Below are 23,904 nucleotides of genomic sequence, written 5' to 3'. Positions count from 1 at the left end.
AAAGCTCCACCCATAGTTATACAGTAAAATATAATTGCAAAACTCATAAATTTAAAAGCACAGAGTATGCTTTATTGGTTTTTGATCTTATAAAATCGATTATGCTTAATTAAAATTCTACCACAATTAAAAAATTTAGAAATATATTTTGAATTTAATAAAAATACAGACTGATAAATTTATTTAATAATCAAATAAATGTTTAACAAGTGATAATGGAATATGAAGTAATTAAATATCTTTTCAATTGTAATATAAACTAAAAATATATGTAATATTTTATAGATAGAAACATTTCCCCTCAGCACACTGCTATCACGCGACAATCTAACTTGAGTTGGCTTCATTTTGGGGACATTTGAATATCCATTCTTACTAAAAATAAGATATTTTTATTCATAATTACAAATAAAATATTTTAGAGAACATAACTATATTAACAAACTTAATTATAAATTACTTTGACAAAATATTTTTTTTTTTATTTTTGAGTATTGGGAGAGGAGGAAACCTTTAGTCAGACAAAATATTTTATAGCTGAACTGCTCTTTGTAAGCCAAAATTTAGGAGCCCTTGCTGTGATTACAAAAGAGGCATGTTACATTAAGTACCATCCAGGCTTGTGCATTCTTCCTCCTTAAGGAATTAATTAATGTTATCTAACAAAGGCAACCTACAAAGACAGGCTTTTCGGAATTATTGCGTTCGAACCAGCAGAAACTGCAACTCAGTTACGGAATATGCCAGGAATTGCATCTTCCAACCCATTTCAACTCATTCCTGATAATTTCCACCTCATTCTGGTACAGCATTGCATAAAAAGTAGATGCACCAAATCATCATCCTCTGATGTGGACTCGGAAAGAATTGAACTGCGATGTATTTCAACTGTCAGGACTAATACAACTGCAACTAAGAAAAATGAGATGAAAGTGAGAATATTAAAAGAGCTCATAGTTTTTAGTTTATATGCACTTGAACAAAAAAGATGGAAAAAGAAGGGAACTTGGATATTTCATTGTCTCCTCATCCAAAAAACTAAAAAGATGCTTTTAGTCAGCTAATCACCTGAAAGATGATTTACATGTGATGTTAACCTAAAGCACTGAAGTCCATCTTGTTCTTTTATATGTAGAGGATCAAAAGTTCATCCTTTCTGACAGGAAACTAAAAAAACATCCTGAGAAAATACGTCTGATGTTAACTGGAAACAAAAACCAAAATAAATAAATAAATAAATAAATAAATAACAACATAGAAAATTGGGAAAAATAGACAATGTTCAATGCGCAATTGAAATGTAAGACTAAAATGAAAGTGTTCATCAGAATTTCACAATAACAACAACTTATGAGAATGTGACAGTGAATTGAGCAAGATGGTTTGCCATTTAGGCAGAAACTACAGCAATACTATTAACTACATCCATAAAGGTTAGGGTAAAAAGATATAATGAAACAAACAAGTGAATTATAGACTGAAAGGGGGGACAAAAAGAATATGCATTTTTATCCAGCCAACTCCAGCTAATACAAAGATGTGGATTATATAGATTGAAGAAGGGGGAGAGGAGCGGAGTGGGGTTGAGAATATGCGTTTTTATCCAGCCAACACCAGCTAAATCGAGTGGACATAAAATTTAACTTCAGCCAAAAAGAAAGAAAGAAAGAAGAAAGAAAGGAAACAAAGTGCCTTCCCACATTATAACAACCTGAAATTTCATTTCCTGATAGAAATGCTAGCCGCAAAGATTACTAGCATCCCAGAGCATAAACTGATAAATTCATAATTCAGGGAAAGGAAATTTGAAATTATATTATGCAAGCTACTTTCTCATCTGACCCTTTGAATTGGTAATCAGTGCATACCTGAAATGGGATAACAGAAGTACTTATGGTAGCTCTTCCATGAATTGCTACCCTTGCAGCATGATGGTGAATGTCAATGTGATTATACATGAAATCTTGTCAAAAGAAGCACTAGTCATTCAGTGAAATATGCAAATTTCCTCCATAATGTTCTCCTACAGATGCCTGACAATAGAGCTCAAAAGGAAACAAATTAGACATATAGCCATGTCTAATAAAAAAACCACAGCATACATAAAGCAAGAAAATGATAACATTAGACTGTTTTTTATATGAAAAAACTTAAAGTTACACAAAACCAAATGCTTAACCTCCAGAAGTACAATCCTAAATATCTGTGAAGTTGAAAGAAGACAAATACTAACCAGTCTAGTTTTGTAGATTCAAATCATAAACAGAATTCCATAGGTGTTGATGGGACAAAAATTAGTAGGCAGAGCTAGAAATAGTTTTCAATGAATCATTTAATTAATCTGGTTTTTAGTGGAGTCAAATGGATTAAAAACTCTGAAATTTTTCACATAATATATACTTTTAAATTTTTCAACTTGACCCCACTACACTTGCTATAGCGCCACCCTTAGAAGACTTAGAAAGTTTGTATGAGTTTAATTACATATTCTGAAACTTGAAATTGTCAATAACCCATAGAGCCACTGCTAGAAAATACAGTCAATCTTGCAATAATACAGAACAAAAACACTCAAAAATACAAAACAAAAAAAGATTTAGCAAGGTGATAACCCCCGCTCCCTTCAAAACCTCTTTCCTGCTAACCATGATTATAATAAATAATCGCTCTGGACAAGGAAATTCACAATGATTAAAGTGACAAGAATAAGGTTAATGGACTTCTGTCATGTACCATGTAGAGCTGTTCATCGGGTCTGATATACAGGTGACAAGAGTATTATGTAATATGGTTTTAAGTTTACTAGCTATTACGTAATCTATTTTGAACTTTTCTCATAAAATTATATTAGCATGCAGAAAAAAAAAGGTTGTTGGGTCCAATATGACCTGATGAACAGCACTAGCCCCATGGACGTGCTACCACGTTTATTGTCCCTATTGGGTAATAAGATTTGGAAGCCAAAGGTAATGCTCAAGATAAAACTTTCCTTTAGGTTAGCAGCTCTCTATAATGTGAACACAAATGAACTTTTAAAAAAATAAATTTGAAAAAAAAAAATAATAAAGCTCTTTAATCAGTGTTTCACATGTAGCACAGTAATTCTCTTTCTCATTTTTATTCCAAGGTGGCTCAGGTGATATGAAACTCCGGTAATTTTAGGGAGAACTGGTATCATATCCAGGTTCTCTCGAGACTTCATTGGTTAAAATGGAGAAATTTGGTGGTTGAAAAAAGATGCTGAAGCTTTTCAGACCTATGCTTTAGGCAGTGTTATGACTTATGATGCAATTGAATGGAGTGCGATTCTCATACTTAAAAATCTATTCTTGTCTGTAAGCAATTGAGGGAAACAATAATTTTCCTGGCTTCTTTATGAGCAAGAGCATTTGGGCCTTCCATGGAAATGTCTTTCAGCATTACTCAACAAGAAACGACTTCAAATTTGTATTTCTTTTTTACATTTTTTCTTGTTTTTAGGACAGAAAAAGGGAACCCTCAGTCTCCATGTTGTAATCCTTTCTCTTTTTCTTCACTAAACTTTTCTCACATTAACAATTTTGAAGAAAATAAAAAATAAAAAAATTGTACATGAATTTAGCTTGTAATTCATTAACAAGCTTCATACCAAAAAAAAAAAATCCTTGTTCACATGACATATTCTTATAGAGAGAGAAAAAATAGCTAGAATAATCGTCAAAGATGCCTACCATTTGAAAAATTTTAAATAGAGAATACGAAAGTGAATATTCTAACCTGAAGATATGGGAAGACAATATCATACACTTGCAAGAAGAATTTTGACTTTTTCATAAACCTGAAGCAATAATGAAAGATAAATGTAGGATGATTTAGTAAGAAGTTTTCACCCAAAAAAAAAAAAAAGGGGAAAAGAAAAGAAAGCAAGCTCAAAAATCAAACTATTAGCAGCACAATCGCAGATAACTAAAAATATAAGGCATCCAGGTGGCCATGCACATGTCCACGTGTGTGCATGTGTGTGTCTGAGGGAGAGAGAGCGCGAAATTGTCAATAAGGTATTGTGCATACCTTCTAAGAAGGCGAAAACAAACATAAATCTCTTCAATGTCAAATTCAATCTTAAGGTTAATATACTGCCTGAGAAGTTCACAAAAGTAATAAGTAGCTTCATCACCCCAACCCCAACTATCGTCATTTTCATTCAGATGATATAGAAATTTAGAAATTGCACACTGCATTATAGATGATAAATTTCCCACTGAACCCGATTTGTAATACGTCTCAGCCAGAGTGTTTAGTATCAAGCAATTGTTAACTTTGAACTTATCAACCCACTGTGGAGGATTTCCATTCCAAAGATCACTGTTCAGAACAGAGTTAACCGATATGGATTTATAGTCGGCAATTTTTAATGCTTCCTGAGGATTTTCTTTAAGAGGAACCAAGGATGCATCTGAAGTCGACTCTTCTCCCCTGTGTGAAGGAAGCAGTCCAAGAATGTCAGCTCTCAATTCTTCAGGCAACTGTTGCAGCACTGAAGTATCAACCTGACTTAGAGATGAGGGCATTAAATCAGGATTTCCATGGCCTGCATCTCGAATAGCCTCATTGTAGGATCCATCACCAGAAATAGCAATTGCTGATGGTGCTTCCTCAGATATTTGCTGCTTTCCCTGGCAAAAGATACAAAGTTCATCATGATGCAAGCCAAAAGTAATGATGCGCCATTTGTCCAAATGAACAAAACATGAATTTTATGCAAATTTTCAGACAGGGAATAATAAGCATTTACTTGTACTGGCAGCATCAGCCTTCAAGGTAGCTAAATTACTGTCTATCATGACACAAAATTAAAAATAAAAACTACCATTTCCAAGTTCATGTCAAGGGTAGGGCATATAAAGTATATATCACTAAATGACTATGTAAAATATACATTCATGAGCCAAAAGTGGAATGACTTGTCAATTACACTCATCAGTGATGCCTGCAGCAGTATTGACAAACTGAGAAAAAGGCTACACACTGCAGGACGGTTTGCTTGAGTTGCTCAACTGCCCAGTAGGCCAGTTAAAAGGGCATCGCAGAACAAATGCATGGCAAGGCACATGAAAATTATTACCTTGTATTTCACTAGTATTGTATTTGGGGGAAATTCATTAGATGCGAGATGTCCCTTGCCATAACCTGTTGCACCTAAGATAAAAGTCCATGAGCCACTAGTAGAATAGAATTGCATCAGCTATATGGCAAGAAAAGCCACCTTTTCCTCGTTCATGAGAAGGGATGCATGAAGAACCACTGCTATTTTCACTTTTTCCTTTACTTTGGGCAATGAAATCTACTAACTTCCCCCCATAAAATTCATTTAGTTCTGAAAATAGTTCTGGTGGAAGACCCTCAATAACTCCCATATCAAGATCATAAAGGGGAGGTGGCGCTGAAACATGATTAAAAGAAGCTTCATCATTAAAAACTGGTAGTAATTTAAGCAGAAATTACAGTACAGTGAGAAATAGATTACATGAAGTATTTTGTAACCCACGATCTGAAAAATGAAATCATAACATAAGCAGTATATTTTAACTGTAATGACATCAAAGCAGCTGGATAAAAATCAATAAAGCAACTCTGGGAGCACCGCTAATAGGTAAGCCCCTCTTTTGCCCATTGCCCACTCTTATAGAGATTAAAGTACCTTGTTTAAAGTTTCAGCAAACAAGAATGCACACATAACACATGCACCCACAAATAGGCAACACCCAGACCTAGACACTACACAAGTCAATTTCTTTATACCAAAACTCGTGTTGGGACCCTAGTTGCAAGATAAGGTATAGAATTTGCCTTGGAAACTATATTGGAAGTTTGGGATTTCAATTGGGGTTCATATAAACGTAGGTTCCCCACTCTCAATGGCTAGCTTTTGAGGAATGATTCTCCCAAAGTTAACAATAGTTGGTATCAAAGGCAACCATTGGTTCTCCAAGTTGCAATCGAGCGACGCCGGTGGTGACGCTAGAATTGCAATGATAGCCCAGGGATAGGCGGTGACGGTATTTAGCGTTCACCCGAGCTATGATAGGAAAAAAAAAAGAACTAGCACACAAAGCCCTAGCAAAAAGCCAACCCACTGTGGACACTGGGGCTGCCGAGCATAGTAGGAATGTTAGGATCCAACACAAGACAAGGTATGAGACTTATCTTGGATCCCACATTGGAAGTATGGGATTTCAATGTGGGGTTTATATGAATTTAGGCTCTCTAACATCAATGGCTAGTTTTGGAGGTATGATTCTCCCAAGGTCATAACAACTCAGCTTCATATTTTACAGAGATCATGCAATAAATGATTGGCAACTTTGCAGTTCTTAAAACCAATGTTTGTTACATGCGTCACATTTCACCACATGAGAATTCAATTACCTATATTAGATCTCTTATTGGATATGCTATTAATACTATTCCGTTCTTCCACTGTTGCTGGGGCAGAGGTAAGCCATGATCTTAAAGAATGTCTTTCAAGCCCTTGAAACCAAGAAAATATATCAAATATATACGATATACAGATACAAAAAAATATATATAAAAGTTTATATAATAATTTATATAATTAGAAATCAAGGGCCAATTTGAATATCATAACTAGGAGAGGAAAGGGGAAAGTGTAGCAGAAGGAATGTTCCTTCTCATTTAATCAACCAATAGGCAACATATACTGGAAAATATCTTTCCCGCATTATGTAGATGAAATAAACTATTTTCAAAACTATACAAATATACCCTGCTTGGAAACATCTGCATTTTGAAGCTTGGAAACTTGCAGGCCTACTCCACGAATGTCCTGTACATCTATGTAAGATAATCCAAAGGTCAGCATTAGTTCAACCATCCCCACTAGAAATTAATAGTTGTAGTGCTTATTTTACGGATTACAATAGAAGGCAACACAAAAAAATAAAAAAATAAAAAAATAAAAAAATAAAAAATAAAAAGGTGAATATGCTCTGAAGAGAAAAGAGCATGAGTATTAAACAAATCAATGAAGTGAGATAATCAAGCTATACCTAGTAAACCCAAATGATCAAGATCAGTTTTAATTCTCTATTCCACAACTGAAGCTAAATAGAGAAAAGTTAAAGAACAAAATTTTCCTAATCATGTATATTCCATAATGTTGTTTCGTATCACATACGTATACTTAACTAAAATAAAAAGTGAAAAAAAGGACCATATTTATCAGGTCTCATAGCTTTTGTGCATTTGCATTTTTCTGAACTAGCTTTAACCCAACTTCCAAATTCCACGGGAAGGGAGGAGACTTCTGCAGCTAAATTATGTTATAAAGGAATACAAACTTTAATATTTTAATTTCTCAATACTATAGAACCTATCATCTCACCTCTTTTTAAAAAAAATAAAAGAAAATAGTAAAGGAAAAAAGTCGCAAAAGAACTAGGAAACAAGTGGAAAATCCACAGTTCCTAGACGAGCTATATCTTTTCTGCTTTCTTTTGGCTCTTGCTTTCCATCCAACAAGATAAGGAGTAAACCAGTTGGATAACCAATGCTTGATTAAAAAAAAAAAAATAGAGCCCTACCAAATAATGCCTTAAACCAATCAGAAATGCATATGAAGTTCACTATTCTTTTCTTTGCTACAAGCAATATGTTTCATGTTCTATCACAAATTACATATTAACGATATATTGAAACGGGATTGCCTCAAATCAAAATACACAATATTTTGAACTGAACAAACCAGCTTACTTAAGTGGAAAGACCCAAAGAGTTGCTTTGTTACCCTCTGAAGCACTTCAACATCATCGGTAGCAATTGGAACCTGTCATGCCAAACAACTCGTAAAAATGAGCCTCTAATCCAAAGAAAGAACATGCTTGGCCCATAGTTACCGTCATTGAGTGGCTCAGATTCTCACAATCCCCACAACCCATATACTTAGTAGGCTCCCCAGCATCTTTTCTTCTCTTCTTTATCTACACAAATCAAAATCAAAGAACAACATTTTAAGTTAGTTCATGCCATGAGAAAAAAGAATCACTCTACAATAAACACACAACATGAAAGAAAAATTGAAGGAGGCCGATCAAAAGAGATCTATGCAATTCAAAACAGTACTCAAATATTAAAATATCAAACTCTTCCCATTAAAAAAGGATTTGGGGGGTGGGGAGGGAATACCTTAAGGGTAAAGGTCCGCCCTTGCAGTCCACATCCCTGCAAGCGTAATGAAACCTCCTTGCAAAGGTTTAATAGGAAATGCTGACTCTGGAGTAATCAGTTTATCATTTTTTGAGTCATTTGATTTGTGTAAAAGAAGAAAATAAAACCACAGTAAAAACTAGCTTCCATAGTGCGAAAGAATACCAACATCTTGTGAATTTTTGAATCTCACACCCCAATTTACTTCAGCACCTATAGACTTGCTTTCCTGCAGATCATCAACCATCACAAGTGCTAAGAGAATGGTGAATGTGAAGCACAAGGAAAAGTAATAAATAAAGATTTATCTAAACAAGAGAGCTAAAGTACAATGAACATTTAAAATCACGTGATTAGTTGAAGTCATCTTCTTCAACAAACCTGAATTGCTCCAACAAGTCGGTTATCTATTCCTCTACTATAATTCCAAAGCATTTCTCCAGTTTTGATGCCAAAATCCTTTTGAAGAGAGTCCTAAAGATTCGATGAAAGCATTTGCAGTAAGATAATAGAGTATCCCCTTGCGTTAATTTACCATAAGCAAAAACATTCTTATGAAATAGGAAATTAAATTTGTGAAGCATATAAAAGAATCTCACAAGCTCTTTCTAGTTTCTACATGAATCACAAATGGTCAACCATGTCATGCAAAAAATAACAGATTATCCCCAATGAGTTAACATCATTCCAGATAACATAAGATGACTAATCCCCATACATCTAAAACATGTGCCTTATATCCATTAGGCAAACAACTGGCGATGAGCCTTGCATTTCAGGCTCCAGGAACCTTTGCGCCTTGGGCCTTTAATAACACTGCCCAAGAAAGATCACAGCGGGACCACATCATGCTGACACAAACCAGACCTTGAGCTCAATGAAAGTTTTGAAGATTGTGACTCATTGCTGTCATATTAGCAATGATTAGTTGTAGACTTTTTTTTTTGACAATTTTTATCTGTAGAAGATGTTTATAGAAGGATTTAAGTGTGTGGCTTAGCTTGCTTTTAGCGGAAAGTTAGGACATCAACTATGGGATCAATTTTCCTCTAATCAGCTTTAATTAATCACGTATTGGTCAAGCATTGTTGTGATGGGAGTATGTGATTGCTTAAACAATTAAGCAAACGTCTGTAGGAGTACAAACGGCTGCTGTAACCAGAGACTGTATGCAAAGATTGAGAGAGCAACTGAGAAAGGACGTTTTTTTACATCGAAAACTCCCCCAATCCCCCCCCCCCCAAAAAAAAAAAAAAAAAAAAAAAAAAAAAGAAGAAGAAAACTTCACGTTGAAAATGGAAAAGAGCAAGAAAAAGAAATTCGGCAGATAAAATTTTCGTTCTTTTTTGGTATTTAGTTCTTTTTTTTATGTTGTCTCCCTTCCTTTCTCACTCCAACAGAATGTTTGTGCTTCATTTTTTTGATTAAGAATCCAGTGATTTCACTTTCAAGATACCTGAATAATGAAAAATGCTAAACAAAATGGAACTTCTAATGATGATATTGTGTAACCTGTAACTATTACTTTCTTAAAACTAGGTACTTTTCATAGCCAAATTTCAACACCCCGAAGTATAGCTAAATGATGGTGTGCAAGGTCGTCTCCCGGATAAAAAAAGAACAAGATTCAAAGAAAATGCAGTGTCCCAGACTGTACAAGCTTCTTCCAAAGCATACAGCGGTAAGCAAGTTCTTTCCTGAACAGCATCAAAGAGCAATCACACATCTGCTATAATAAATCTCAAGTGGCCAAGCAGTCCTTAAAATTTATGCATGTTTCCCTAATGTAATTTATTCCATATAAACTGTGATGAATTAAAAATAGACTATTCACAAGTCCTTTTATTTAATGATGTTGTATAGCCCTGCAAGGAATATTATAATAGTTTCATAATAAACTTGTCTGTTTTTCTGTTAGATCATATGATATAAACAAATAGCTCATCAATTTATCCACTTCCTTGACTAGTCACTAATGCTTATTAGGCTACAGGTTCAGTAAAAGATCTGTTGAGAGTTTTGGCTAATACTCTATATCATTTATTCCAATGCCAATTATTTCAGAGTCAAAGCATTAACAATTTATAGATTTATTAGCATCGACCATCTATGGATTTGCTTAATGGATTCAATATACTTTCTCTTATTTCCTTTTCCATTGAAAAATTCAAGAGAGAGAACGGAATCATTGTGAAATTTTTATTGTTAAAGAAAAAGGGACAATGATATCAGATTCAGATCAAGATTGATTCAAGTTATCATAAAACTAGATAGATTTTAAACAAATAGAAGCTAAAATTGGATAGACCACAAAAGTGAGAGCAGACACTGCACAATCAATCAGTATGAAAAGAAACTAGTCAGCAAATTATTTCAAAACATACACAAAGAAAATCATGCTTCTGTTGATTCTGACCTTAGAAATCAGGCGCAATTGTCCACAAGTCAAAACATTTTGTTTCTTCAACTTCTCCTCTAAAACATAGCCTATTCCGGGAAGTGCCTTAATCGGAAGTTCATGCAAGTACTCATCCACCTATGATAGCCAAACCACTTTAATTAGTGAAATAGCAACCATAATTTACATATTTAGAGTACTATAATATTTAAGTAGAAAGTTAGAACATAATTTTCAGGTTTTAGGTAGTATTAGATGTACAAATCATCTTAGGTATCTTTGCTTGTCAGATATGTTCATCAATGAAACAAATTTGTTGTAATCAACATATTATTAACAAAATTGTAGATGAAGGTCAAAACAAACAGTAAGTCCTCAAAAGCATTATTATGTAACTTTCTTTAAAACTTCCATGGCAAAGAACGGCACTTTCTGTAGTTAAAATCTTCTTGCAATTTTAACAAGCTGTATCTAGCAGATTTATAGTCTGTCGCATTTAGTTCAAAAATAAGCAAATGACCTAAGAATTTTAATGACCATCAATGACCATGGCATCCAAGAAATGTTAGGGTGACCCATTGTATGAATCATCCCACGTTAAATGGTGAAAATGGCAGGAAATAAAAATGTAAGGAAAGAGTGGAGAAATGAAAGGTACCCATCTTTCCTTATTAATGCCTTGTTGTTAGGCAAAGAAAAGAATAGAACATAATATGAAGACCTGTTATAGCAAGGTTTGATTCATCAATAAGAATGGAAAGATGGAACAGAAAGAATTCCTGCCTCCCAATCCTTTCAGATTGCAGCTATTCATGTGGTTCCCTAAGGATGAAAGAATTTCATTTTCCTTCCTACACTAGAACCCCCATCCACAAATTTCTCTCTCCATCCAATTTTTCTTTCTTCCACTTTCACATCCAAACATCCATAGTGCCGACCGCCAGTAGCGCAAACAAACAGATGAAATTATTACCATGATTGAAAGAGACATGCAACAAAAAATTCCAAAAAAGCTAAAATGTATTTAGATCAGAAAATGATCTTAGGTCAATTGGATTTAAAAGATATCCTTGAATTTATAAAAGGAAATGAAAAAGATCAACAACATATATTAATAAATTCAAAAGATATCCTTAGATTTTGAAATAAGCAAACTCAGATAAGCCATATTTCAATGCTATATAAAATCAATATTACAAGTACATGAACATGTGCCATCTGCCAAATATAATGAAGAAATAAATGGTCGTTACGAAGCAAAGGATCGAGAATCCAAACAAATTATCAGACCCATAAATATGAGTGTATACAAATTCCAAAGCCATGGGAAGCAAAAAAAACAAACTAATCAAAAACAGTCCACAAGCATACCCTTTCAGGAGGGATGTAGCATTGACCATCAGGCTTAGCAGTTCTAGTGGCAAGGCGGGCCATAAGCATGTTCTCACCTATTCCAGCACTAGCAGTACATCTTGTTGTCTCAAAAATTTCTTTTCGTATTGTTGAAGCTACAAGCTCAGGATCTCCCCTTCCAAAGTCTGTAATATCTAAAAAAGCTTCATCACAGCTCACAGCCTATGATCAAAACAGCCAAAATTATCAACAAATTTTGCAACGAAAAAATTACAACAACTCAAAGAATGTGCTTCCAATAGTAGACCTGTACTTTGTCGCAGTGCTTGTGTAAGACATTATAAAACTGATCAGCAACCTGCGGATTAGGCAATATATTTATATGTATTCATCATCAAGTACAATCTAAAGGACAATGATACACAAATTTTCTTCATCATCAATGAGAATTTAAATAGAAATTCAGTGGTTAAATGCATAACTACCTCTTCATAGGCTTGAAAGTTGTAAGGGAAAATGGTCAGGTGTGGACAAAGAGCTTTTGCATCTCTAACAAACATTCCAGCCTTAACCCCTGAATAGAACAGCATATCACTTGAATACAAAATAAACACCCAAATGGACTGATAATATTGAGAAATAAGTCAACATAAAACAAACCGTGTTTGCGGGCAGGATAGTTGGCAGAGGAAATTTCAGCAGTTCCTTTTGGATTGTCTGAATGGCATATAGCTACAGGCTTATCGTGTAACTCAGGATGGTTCCTAATGACTACCGAGACAAAAAAGCAGTCCTGTGAATCAAATTAGTGTCCTTGACTGCATAAGAAAACAAAACAAGGGGAACTGGGGAAAGAAATTCTTGCAAAATATCCAGATTAAACTTTTTAATAAAAAGAGGGCAGACCTCTTAAACAAAGTATCAAATGAAATACCAGGTCGAAATTTCATTCTGATTTAAAATCAATGATTTCTATCTATGTAATAAAGGTGAGGAAGGTGGAAGAGTACTTTGCAGGGGAATACTACCCTTATCAGGTCCATATACTCTCAAAACCACTTGAAAGTGTTCTCTTCCCCATTAATACCGTATCTCTTTAAGCAATTAGTGGGTCTTTTATTTCAAAATTCATTCACATGATAGAGCTATCATACATTTATGAATAATTCCATATTCCAGAAATTTCCCTGATTATTTGTTATTATAGATTGGCAGTTCCAGAGAAAGTAGGAGAAAAAAATAACAGTAGAGAGGGAGTGAGGGACTACAATTATAGCAAAACTAATTATCCTGCTTAAATGTGAAGACAGGCTGCAGAAATAATTTGCAACTCCCTTTTTTTTTTTTTTCTTTTCTCTGTCACTCTCGCTCTCTCTCTCTCTCTCCTCTCTCTCTTTTGGGGGGGGGGGAGACCACCTTAATTCTTGAGGTTTTGCATCAGCTAAACTTGAATTCTTATTACATCAAAAATATGGAGATTAGTCATAAAAATTACTTTAATGTGAAACCTTTGTATTGAAGAACTGATGCAGGAGCAATCCTAGTCCTAATTGGATTCCTAGCACAACTAGGATTTTATTTAATTTACTGTTTTATTTCAGATTTGCATTAGTTTTCCGTTTCCTTATTTGATTAGGATTTACTATTTTATCATTGAATAGGAATAGAGTTTTAATTCTTTCTTTAATTAGGATTCCTAATCTAGTTAGGATTTATCACTATAAATAGACAGCACTAGTAGCATTGTAAATCATCTTATTTTCCTCATAATTTTAATTCAAAGGTTATAAACCTAATTATTTACTGTTCCACCTACAATCAACCCTATTCTAGCTTACTTGTTAAAAACTGACAGCCCTACATCTTCCCCTGCGTCAACTGGTATCAGAGCACAAAAACAGATCCTAGGATTCTTTTTTTTGTCTGAATTAAACCATGGTTGGAAGAGGCAGAGGCAGAGGCAGAGGCAATCAGCCCCAACAAGATGAAATAGCTGAGATGCGGCGAATGATTGAGGATTTGACCCGGGCTGTACAAGCCTTGCAGCGTCAGGAACCCGTGGAAGCCCGAATGGAGACTCCGGAAGGCAACCACCAAAACCTTGATTTTCAAGAAGCTCTTGAGAGTGAAGAGGAAGTCGAGGACGTAAACCCCTTTCATGAAGCTGGACCTGCAAACCCAGCAGCACGAGGCAGATTGGAAGAGCGTTTACTTCATGCTCTTGATTTAAATAGTGGAGGAATTAAAATTGAAGTTGCTGATTTTTATGGAAAATCGCATGCCGAAGACTATTTAGATTGGGAAACTAGTTTAGAAAATTATTTTGAATGGAAACCAATGGTTGAAACCCGAAAAGTGCTTTTTGTAAAGCTTAAATTAAAGAGTACTGCACTTCAATGGTGGAAGAGAGTTGAGGAGCAGCGTGCACGACAAGGAAAGCTTAAAATCAGCACGTGGGAGCACATGAAAACTAAGCTAAGGAAGCAATTTTTAGCAGCTGATTACGCAATGGAACTATATGAAAGGTTCCACTGCTTGAAACAAAATAGCATGTCTGTTGAAGAGTACACTGCAGAATTTAATAATTTGTCCATTCGAGTTGGAATATCTGAAAGTAATGAACAAATTACCTCTCGCTACCTTGCTGGTTTGAATCAGTCCCTTAGAGATGAAATGGGCATAGTCCGATTACACAATCTTGAAGATGCTCGCCAATATGCCTTAGCAGCTGAAAAGCGAGTTTCTCGTTACGGTGCTAGAAGGCCCATAAACAGAAGCAATTTGCAAAACAATTTCGGACCTGCAAGAGGGATTCAAACAACTCAACGAAGCGGGAAAGAGGCTGCCGCTACTAATAAATACAATGAAGAGACAGCCTGTGTTGACGGGAACGGTAAAGGGAAAGGTATTGTACCTTATGGTCGACAAAACAATTCTGGTTCGTCTACAAGGAGAGGCAACAATTCTCAAGTTCGTTGTTTTACTTGTGGAGAAAAGGGACATACTTCATTCATCTGTCCACAAAGGAGGGTGAATTTAGCCGAGTATGATGAAGACCAAGGCCCTATTTTTGATGAATATGATGAGGAAGTAGAAGAAATTGATGTTCATCCAGCTCAAGGTGAGTCTTTAGTTGTTCGAACAGTCATGACAGCCATGAACAAAGAAGGAAAAGAAGATTGGAGGAGGCGTAGCATTTTCCGTACACGTGTTATTTGTGAAGGCAAAGTGTGTAATTTAGTCATTGATGGAGGAAGTATGGAAAATATAATATCAAAGGAGGCCGTAGAAAAATTAAAGCTTCCTACAACAAAACATCCTCATCCATACAAAGTAGGTTGGTTGAAGAAAGGACATGAGATACCAGTAACATCTCAATGCTTAGTGCAATTCACAATGGGAGATGACTTGGTAGATGAAGCATTATGTGATGTAGTACCAATGGATGTTGGGCATATTCTAGTGGGACGACCTTGGTTGTATGATCATGATATGGACCACAAGACAAGGCCTAATACTTATTCGTTCTACAAGGACAACAAGAAGTACACTTTGCATCCTCTCAAGGAAGAAACAAGGCAAACAGCAAATAAAGGAGCTGCAACTAGTAAATTAAATGGGCTTGTAAGTGTTAAAGAATTTGCAGCTGCGCATAGTGAGGTGGGAGTCACATATGCCTTAGTGAGCAAACTAATAGGAGCTGACCAGGTTGAAAAATCAGTTGAATATTCCTTTGAAATTCAACGATTATTGCAGGAATTCAAGGAGCTGATTAATGAAGATGTACCGAAAAGCTTGCCACCATTAAGAAGCATCCAACATGCTATTGATTTGGTACCAGGAGCAGCTTTACCAAATCTGCCTGCATACCGAATGCCTCCTTTACAGCGGGCTGAAATAGAAAGACAGGTTAAGGAATTATTGGAAAAAGGTCTGGTGCGTGAAAGTAAAAGTCCATGTGCTTGCCCAGCCTTATTAACACCAAAGAAAGACGGTTCTTGGAGAATGTGTGTAGATAGTCGTGCTATAAACAAGATTACAATTAAATATCGCTTTCCAATACCAAGATTGGAGGATATGCTTGATCAACTAGCGGGTTCTAAAGTGTTCTCCAAAATTGACTTGAAAAGTGGATATCACCAAATTAGAATGAGGGATGGTGATGAATGGAAAACAGCTTTTAAGACACCAGATGGGTTATTTGAATGGTTAGTAATGCCATTTGGCCTTTCTAATGCACCAAGCACATTCATGAGAGTCATGACAGATGTACTCAAACCTTTCTTGAATTCTTTCGTTGTGGTATATTTCGATGACATTTTGATTTATAGCCGCACCGAGGAAGATCATTTAAAACACTTGCGACAAGTGTTAGAAGTACTTCGTCAAGAGCAGCTGCACATAAACCTAAAAAAATGCAGTTTCCTGCAACCAGAAGTGGTATTCCTGGGATACATTGTGTCCGCTGAAGGATTAAAACCAGATCCAGAAAAGGTTCGTGCAATTACTGAATGGCCAGCACCACAATCCATCAAAGAAGTTAGAAGCTTTCATGGTTTGGCCTCTTTCTATAGGAGATTTATCCAAAATTTCAGCTCAATTATGAGTCCTATAATTGAATCTATGAAAGAAGAAAAGTTTGAGTGGACAAATTCTGCACAAAAGGCATTTGAAAGAATCAAGTTTTTGATGACTAGAGCACCTGTTCTTGCACTTCCAGATTTTGAGAAATTATTTATTGTCGAATGTGATGCTTCACATGAAGGGATTGGAGCTGTTCTTAGCCAAGAGGGCAGACCTCTTGAGTTTTTTTAGTGAAAAGTTGTCTGAAGCTAAGAAGCATTACTCAACTTATGATCTAGAGTTCTATGCCTTGGTAAGAGCTATTCGACATTGGCAACATTACTTAGCTTATCGTGAGTTTGTGGTTTTTTCTGATCATCAGGCCTTGAGGTATCTAAAATCTCAGAATAAACTCAACAATCGACATGCTAAGTGGAGTTCTTTCCTTGATGAATTTAATTTCTCACTAAAGTATAAATCCGGTCAATCTAATATTGTGGCTGATGCATTGAGTAGAAGATCCCTAATTTTGTCAATTTTGAGCACTCAAATTACTGGTTTTGAAGAACTGAAAAACCAGTATGATTCAGATTCATGTTTTGGCAAGATAAAGGCTGATTTACTGCATTCTTCAGAAGCTGAAAGTCTGCCATACCGATTGCAAGATGGTTATTTATTCAAAGGGAATAAGCTATGCATTCCTGAAGGATCTTTAAGGGAACAAATCATTAGAGAACTTCATGGAAATGGTTTGGGAGGACACTTTGGTAGAGACAAGACTTTTGCGATTGTTTCTGACCGTTATTATTGGCCAAAGATGGAAAAAGATGTGAGAAAATTGGTGGAACGATGTCCAGCCTGTTTACTCGGGAAGGGAAGCACGCAAAATACAGGATTATATACTCCTTTACCCGAGCCAGATGCACCTTGGGTTCACTTGAGTATGGATTTTGTTTTGGGACTTCCAAAGACAGCAAAGGGATTTGATTCTATATTTGTTGTAGTGGATCGTTTCTCTAAAATGGCTCATTTTATCCCATGTTTCAAGACTTCTAATGCAGTTCATATTGCTGAGTTATTTTTTCGAGAGATCGTGAGACTACATGGTGTTCCGACTTCTATTGTTTCCGATAGAGATGTAAAGTTTATGGGGCACTTTTGGAGGACTTTATGGAGAAAATTGGGAACTGAATTGAAATATTCTAGTACTTGCCATCCACAAACAGACGGTCAGACGGAAGTTGTCAATCGTAGTTTGGGAAATCTATTAAGATGTCTCGTTGGGAGCAATACAAAGACATGGGATCTAGTTATTCCCCAAGTTGAATTCGCATATAACAACTCAGTCAATCGAAGTATTAAGAAGACTCCTTTTGAGGCTGCTTATGGACTTAAACCTCAGAATGTACTCGATTTGGTGCCCTTGCCCCAAGAGGCTAGAGTAAGTGCTGAAGGGGAATTGTTTGCTGATCACATCAGGAAAATTCATACAGAAGTGAAAGCTGCCTTAAAAGACAGCAATGCATCATATGCCTATACAGCCAACCAGCATCGGCGCGTACAAGAATTTGAAGAAGGCGATCAGGTTCTCATCCACTTAAGACAAGAACGTTTCCCTAAAGGAACTTATCATAAGCTGAAATCTAGAAGGTTTGGACCTTGTAAGGTGTTGAAGAAGATCAGTTCCAATGCCTATGTAATTGATCTTCCATCTGATTTACAAATCAGCCCAATTTTTAATGTTTCAGACTTGTATCCTTTTCATGGATTTGATGGAGTGCCATCCTCCATTGAAGCACAAGTACAAGAGCTGCCAATTGCAAAGGCTGATGTTATTGAGGAAGTGTTGGATGTCAAGGAAGCTCGTTCTAGGCGTGGCAACCAATATAGACGATTTTTAGTTAAGTGGTTTGGAAAACCAGCAGGTGAAAGTACATGGATTTCTGAAGAAGAGCTAAAGCAAGTTGATCCAGCCATATATGCGGAATATATCAAGGCTTACTCGTCAGAGCCGAGTCTTTCTCAAACCCGGGGAGAATGATGCAGGAGCAATCCTAGTCCTAATTGGATTCCTAGCACAACTAGGATTTTATTTAATTTACTGTTTTATTTCAGATTTGCATTAGTTTTCCGTTTCCTTATTTGATTAGGATTTACTATTTTATCATTGAATAGGAATAGAGTTTTAATTCTTTCTTTAATTAGGATTCCTAATCTAGTTAGGATTTATCACTATAAATAGACAGCACTAGTAGCATTGTAAATCATCTTATTTTCCTCATAATTTTAATTCAAAGGTTATAAACCTAATTATTTACTGTTCCACCTACAATCAACCCTATTCTAGCTTACTTGTTAAAAACTGACAGCCCTACATCTTCCCCTGCGTCAAGAACTAAAAAAAGTATATACATTCTTTAGCATACCTTTCATCTTCTCTCTTTTTTTCCCTTTCTTTTCTTTCTTCTTTAATGATTTAACTGTTATGTTTAGCGTTTTGGTTCCCAAATACATTATGCATAGGGCATGGACATTGACCTACTTCATAAAAAAACTATAAGATCAGGGATTCATTAAATGAAAGTACCATGTCTATATGGATGATAGTAGTCTTCCGAGAACTACCAGAAGCATCAATAGCCGAGTTTCTGCACCTAAAATCACTGGATAAGGTGGGAAAACGCTTCCGGTACCGGTTTCTCCAAGTTCCTATAAAGTGCAGTCTTGAGCTCTGCAGAAACAAAGCTTATCAGCACATCACCAAAAAACAGTACCACTATATACAATATATGATCACTGAATATTTGCATAACACCCATCAATGATGTAATTGAATGTCAAGGACAACTTATCAAGAAAAATTCATGATTTAATAGCCTTATTTCTGCAACAGCACATGTCAATTCTGAGCATGTATTTCATCAGAATTAATACAGTACATTAGTTCATCATGCAAAAAGTATAGAAAATTCCATAAAGTATGATATTAATTGAAGATACGGTACAACATGAACACATATAGAGAACTTAAATTAGAAACTAGTTGATACATAATGGGTATGAGTAATAACAAAGCATTTAAAATTTGCTTTAAAGGGGGGAGGGAGGGTTGGGAGGCCCACCCTACCTCCAGAATTTTATAAAAATTTTACCTATTAAAATAATGAAAAAAAAAACTTTTTTTAAAAAAGAATTTGGCCCCTCCTAATTTTTAAAATTTTGCTTTGGCCTATCATGATTTTTTGGGCTGGCTTTAAGGGTAGATAAAATCCTAGCAGGCTTGATTCTGGACAAGGTGCTCTTAACTCATGCCATGGCCATAGAAATAGAAAACATTAACACAGTAATATTGAGCAAATGGCAACTAAATCCACCATAGTTTTTCAGTTGTGAGTTGTGACTGAAGAATGAAACAGCCAGATGCCTTAAACTGAATGTACTATCATTCTTCATCTTCAAAGGCTTGCATAAACTTCTGGCATGGCATAACAAAAGAAGTGCATAAATCTTGAAGTTCCTGGCAAGCTATATATTATAAAGACTATAAGCCCACTATCTTCTACTTTTAACAGAAACTTCTTAATTTCTTCTCAGTAACATTTATATGCATTCAGAAGAACAAGCTCGCTGAAACACACACCAATAGAACTTTTTTTGAATTCTTCTTGTGGAACCAGATGATCATGAAGGGGACAATGACTAAAATCCCAATATACTGATAATAAGCCTCTAGTTTAAAAGGTATAAAAATTAAAGAGAAATAAAATGCAGAAATAAAAACAAGGAAAAATATTTTTGTATAAATTATATATATATATATAGTCAACAAGGAATAACACAATAAGGACTACAAAGTAAAAGCATAGAATTTACTGGTCAGTAACATACAGTTACTTTTCCATAGCGGTACCTTAAAGTAGTTTTCCACAAAATTGGGATCTTCAAGAGTTGAATGGCTTCCATTAGAAGGTACAGTTATTGCTGGATTTGGTGATGTTTTCACATTTTGATTATCTAAATTGTAGTTTCTGACTGACATAGGGATATGATGGGAGCTAGACTCATTGTTAACACTGTTTTCATGTTCTGTATCACTTAGTTCTGCCATCTTTACTTCTGAAGCATTTCTACAACTACTACTTCGCTCCTCAATCTCACAATCAGTAACATCATATTTACCATCCATTTGCTCTCCATCTTTCACAGGATCACGCTCTTCAAATAAGTTTGTGTCCTGAGATGTACCAACTTTCAGATTTGGTTCCATATTTACTTGACAAGCCATAACATTCAAGGCATCCTCAGCAACTGATCTGTTTTTCACAGCAAAGAAGGCTGACAACTTCGGTTGGTTATTGGCAAGCTGCTCAAGTTGGTAGGGAACCCCTAGAAACAGAAAAATTAAATCCATAGCACTCAAAATAGAACAAATTAATGTTGAAGCCATCCTCTTAAACATCACTACATCAGAGAAAGAGAAACAAGAAGAGCAAAACTCATTTTGGGCCAGGAGGACTATCAACAACCTCCCCCAGTTTTCCAGGATTGAAAATACATCGGTTATATATTTTGCAATTGTAACTTATATGTCTGCATTCATATCCTTGCCTCCAATAGATATTCTAAATTGTTTGCAAAATCAAAAGTTTCGGCATCTTTGAAATTCTATGTTGTATTAGTTATAAAAGTGCCAATCATAGTATATATACTGACAATGCATTATTAAAATGTTATTTAGAGCAACCAAATAATAGAAGATAATTTTCTTTTCTGCTAAGCAATAGTCTATACATTGAGGGCGGCTTTGGCGTAATATAAAATTACTCCACTTGTGACATGAAGGTCCTAGGTTTGAGTCACAGAAATAACCTCTCTACAGAAGTAGGGAAAAGCTGCATATAACAACCTTCCCCAGAGCCCACAAATGTAGATGCTTCATGCACTTGATCACCCTTTCTAAAAGTCTATATATATATGCAAATGATCATTCATCTTCCATTCAACCCCAAAAACATCTACCCTCTCCCAGCCATACGCACAAACAATCGAACAAACCAAAAAGTAAATAATTTTGTGTTGATTTCCAAGGAATGAGTTAAAAATTCCAAACATTAATGTTGCCCTATGTACTCTATAAATCCATTTAATATTTCTTTGTCTAGCTATATCATTACTCAGTAGAAGTTCACATCAAAAAGTGCAGGAACTTACAGCTCAGAAGCTTGTTAGAAATAACAGAATCCAAGATCCATGCAGGTTTGACTACTGGTAGCCCACCACTGAAAGACCTGCAAAAGAATTACCAACAATAAAAATCAAGGTATAATACAACATCTACCTGTTTCAAAGAACAAACTAATACACCGTTATGAACCTCAGGTTCTTGATTTTGCTATCCGGAAGATTGCTGCAAATGATATGCGTAACACGATGCCTTGAAAAGTAGTTCTCAAACCGCCCACCATATTTCAACATGTAGCCTCGCAGTTCCTAAGCAGACTTAAAATCTCAAAAACCATCTTTAACAGTACCATCATAGTTTTTTAGAATAAATTCATATGGAATTCATTTTATATGCAGATGAATTCATTGAAAAAATTGTAAACGAAATTTCATGTTTGGATTAACTATATAATTCATTTTAAATATGTAGCTGTACCAATTTGTACTTAGAGTTCATTAGCTTTAGTAGCCTGTACCTTTGTTAAGTTTAGAGTTTACTTGCAAATTCTATCAATTTTATTAGACTATTCAATTATAACCAATTTAAAAAATTAAAAATGCAGAATTCTAATGAATTTTCATTTACTACCAAATATGAAATTCTACAAACATGGATTTGCAAATAAATATAAAATTTTATGATATTCATTTATACAAAAAAGCTCGTCCATTTCTAACAAGAAATAAGAATTAACCTAACACATCTAAATATCATACTCAAGCTTCATATGGTGTGCCATTAAAAAAACCTTCAACTTTTTCCTTTTGCATTCATCAACTATAGTTTTTCCAAAAACTTACAGCTTTAACAGAACTTATTAAACAATCAAACCTGGCTCGAAGGAATTGTGAAACCATCAACAAAGATGGAAACCCCATCAAAAATCAGCTTCCCCGAAATGGAATCACTATGAGCAGAATTTGAAGCCTCTGCATTGAACTGATTTTGAAGTTTTCTATTCTTCTCTGCCATATAACTATATTCAAATCACCAAAAACTAATCAAATTTTCAAACCATCTAAATACCAATTAAAACAAACCCCCACACATATACAAATCAAGCTCCACACAATTATAAAGAAAAAACAAATCAAAAAATTTTAAAATTCAAAAACAACTGAACAGAGAGAGAGAGAGAGAACCTGCCAAAATTGGAGAAAGGAGAACTGCGGAAGGAGGAGCGAGAAGAGGTAAGAGAATTGGCGCCCCAGGCCACGCCTAGGGTTTTTTGCTTGGTGCTTTTGGTATTCTTGCTACTGGTTTTGCTATAATTTGAAGAATTGGAATTGTTGAAGCTTCGCTTTGATCTACGGCTCGAATCAGCCGAACGAGAAGAATCGTGACTCATTCTTGATAGGCAGAGTGCCAATAGAGTGTCCAGGAAGGAAATGAAGATTGTCTCTGCTTTGTTGGTTTAAATGAAGCGGCAAAATCGAACCTTTTATAGGTTCATGACATGGGCAGCGCCGTTCACTACAGCCTCTGGCCCAAGATGAAGATAGAAGCTAAACAAGAAAGTGACTAAAAAGGCCAGTAATCGGGCCCAGTTAGACTCTAAAAATTACAATATCCCGTTTCGAGTTATCATCCGCCTAAATTACTTAAACGCTCCGTTTGGAAAAGAGATGAAAGGAAATAAGGGAGGAATAAAAATAAGAGAAAATTATTCTATTTTATTTCTTTGGTTATTTTTCACTTTATATTTTCCTCAATTAAAAACATATTTTCTAAATTTTCAAAGAAAAGTTTTAAAGAAACAATAAAAAATTAAACTAAGAATGTTAAAATAAAGATGCAATAAATTTAACTAAATAAATTATAAAAAAACCTAAAATATATAATTTAGACACCTAACAACAATATTTCATTAATTATTAGAATAAAAGGTTAATATTCCATTTTTCCTCTTAATTTCTTTGTATTCCTTTTTTTTTTTTTTTTTGAAAGATACTTATATTATTGTGCTAAGACAATAAAAAAAATTGAAACTGGACAAATTTTAATGAAATCCGTGAAGTAACTCGATTACAAATTATTGTTTTTGTTACGATATCATTAATTAGAGGATGTTTTGTTCAGCTAATTTATGTAACTGACGGCTTATTTATGCGCAACAATTAACTTGTAAGTTGTTGATAAATTTTTAATCAGCAACTCATAA

The 23,904-nt window shown here is 35.1% G+C and overlaps 1 protein-coding gene across 9 annotated transcripts; it reads right to left on the bottom strand.

The window, feature by feature from the left end:
* Window positions 1–346: 346 nt before the first annotated feature.
* Window positions 347–23,170, bottom strand: REV1 (DNA-directed DNA polymerase). Of its 9 annotated transcripts, none has more exons than XM_089722437.1 (25): window positions 22,886–23,170; window positions 22,575–22,719; window positions 21,894–22,009; window positions 21,731–21,807; window positions 20,430–20,905; window positions 19,107–19,250; window positions 12,617–12,749; window positions 12,442–12,530; window positions 12,264–12,314; window positions 11,975–12,178; window positions 10,622–10,741; window positions 8,587–8,679; window positions 8,375–8,434; window positions 8,185–8,271; window positions 7,896–7,979; window positions 7,753–7,825; window positions 6,766–6,834; window positions 6,409–6,510; window positions 5,246–5,422; window positions 5,105–5,178; window positions 4,051–4,655; window positions 3,757–3,817; window positions 1,869–2,033; window positions 1,069–1,204; window positions 347–912 (listed from the first exon to the last, which is right to left on the bottom strand). In XM_089722437.1, the coding sequence occupies exons 1-23, from the start codon at window positions 23,089–23,091 to the stop codon at window positions 1,980–1,982; spliced, it is 3,300 nt and encodes a 1,099-aa protein (XP_089578563.1). In that variant the 5' UTR covers window positions 23,092–23,170; the 3' UTR covers window positions 347–912; window positions 1,069–1,204; window positions 1,869–1,979. The 9 variants fall into 9 exon arrangements, with proteins under 9 accessions (XP_089578563.1, XP_020536187.1, XP_020536184.1 ...); XM_020680528.2 differs by having other exon boundaries at window positions 347–906; XM_020680525.2 differs by having other exon boundaries at window positions 347–872.
* Window positions 23,171–23,904: the final 734 nt, after the last annotated feature.

Source organism: Jatropha curcas, chromosome 6 (assembly GCF_041381405.1).
Source record: "Jatropha curcas cultivar XTBG-Jc1 chromosome 6, XTBG_Jcur_1.0, whole genome shotgun sequence".
In the NCBI taxonomy this organism is placed as follows: Eukaryota; Viridiplantae; Streptophyta; class Magnoliopsida; order Malpighiales; family Euphorbiaceae; genus Jatropha; species Jatropha curcas.
The sequence above is the reverse complement of the archived record's forward strand: the minus strand, read 5'-3'. Positions and strand labels throughout refer to the sequence as shown.

Excerpts from the sequence above, each read along its gene's own strand:
- REV1 (XM_089722435.1), bottom strand. The coding sequence starts at position 23,091 with ATGAGTCACGATTCTTCTCGTTCGGCTGATTCGAGCCGTAGATCAAAG. Across the intron at positions 12,531-12,616 it reads CTATCCTGCCCGCAAACACG|GGGTTAAGGCTGGAATGTTT; the intron begins GTTTGTTTTATG and ends TGTTCTATTCAG. Across the intron at positions 6,511-6,765 it reads TGCAGATGTTTCCAAGCAGG|GGCTTGAAAGACATTCTTTA; the intron begins GTATATTTGTAT and ends CTTGGTTTCAAG.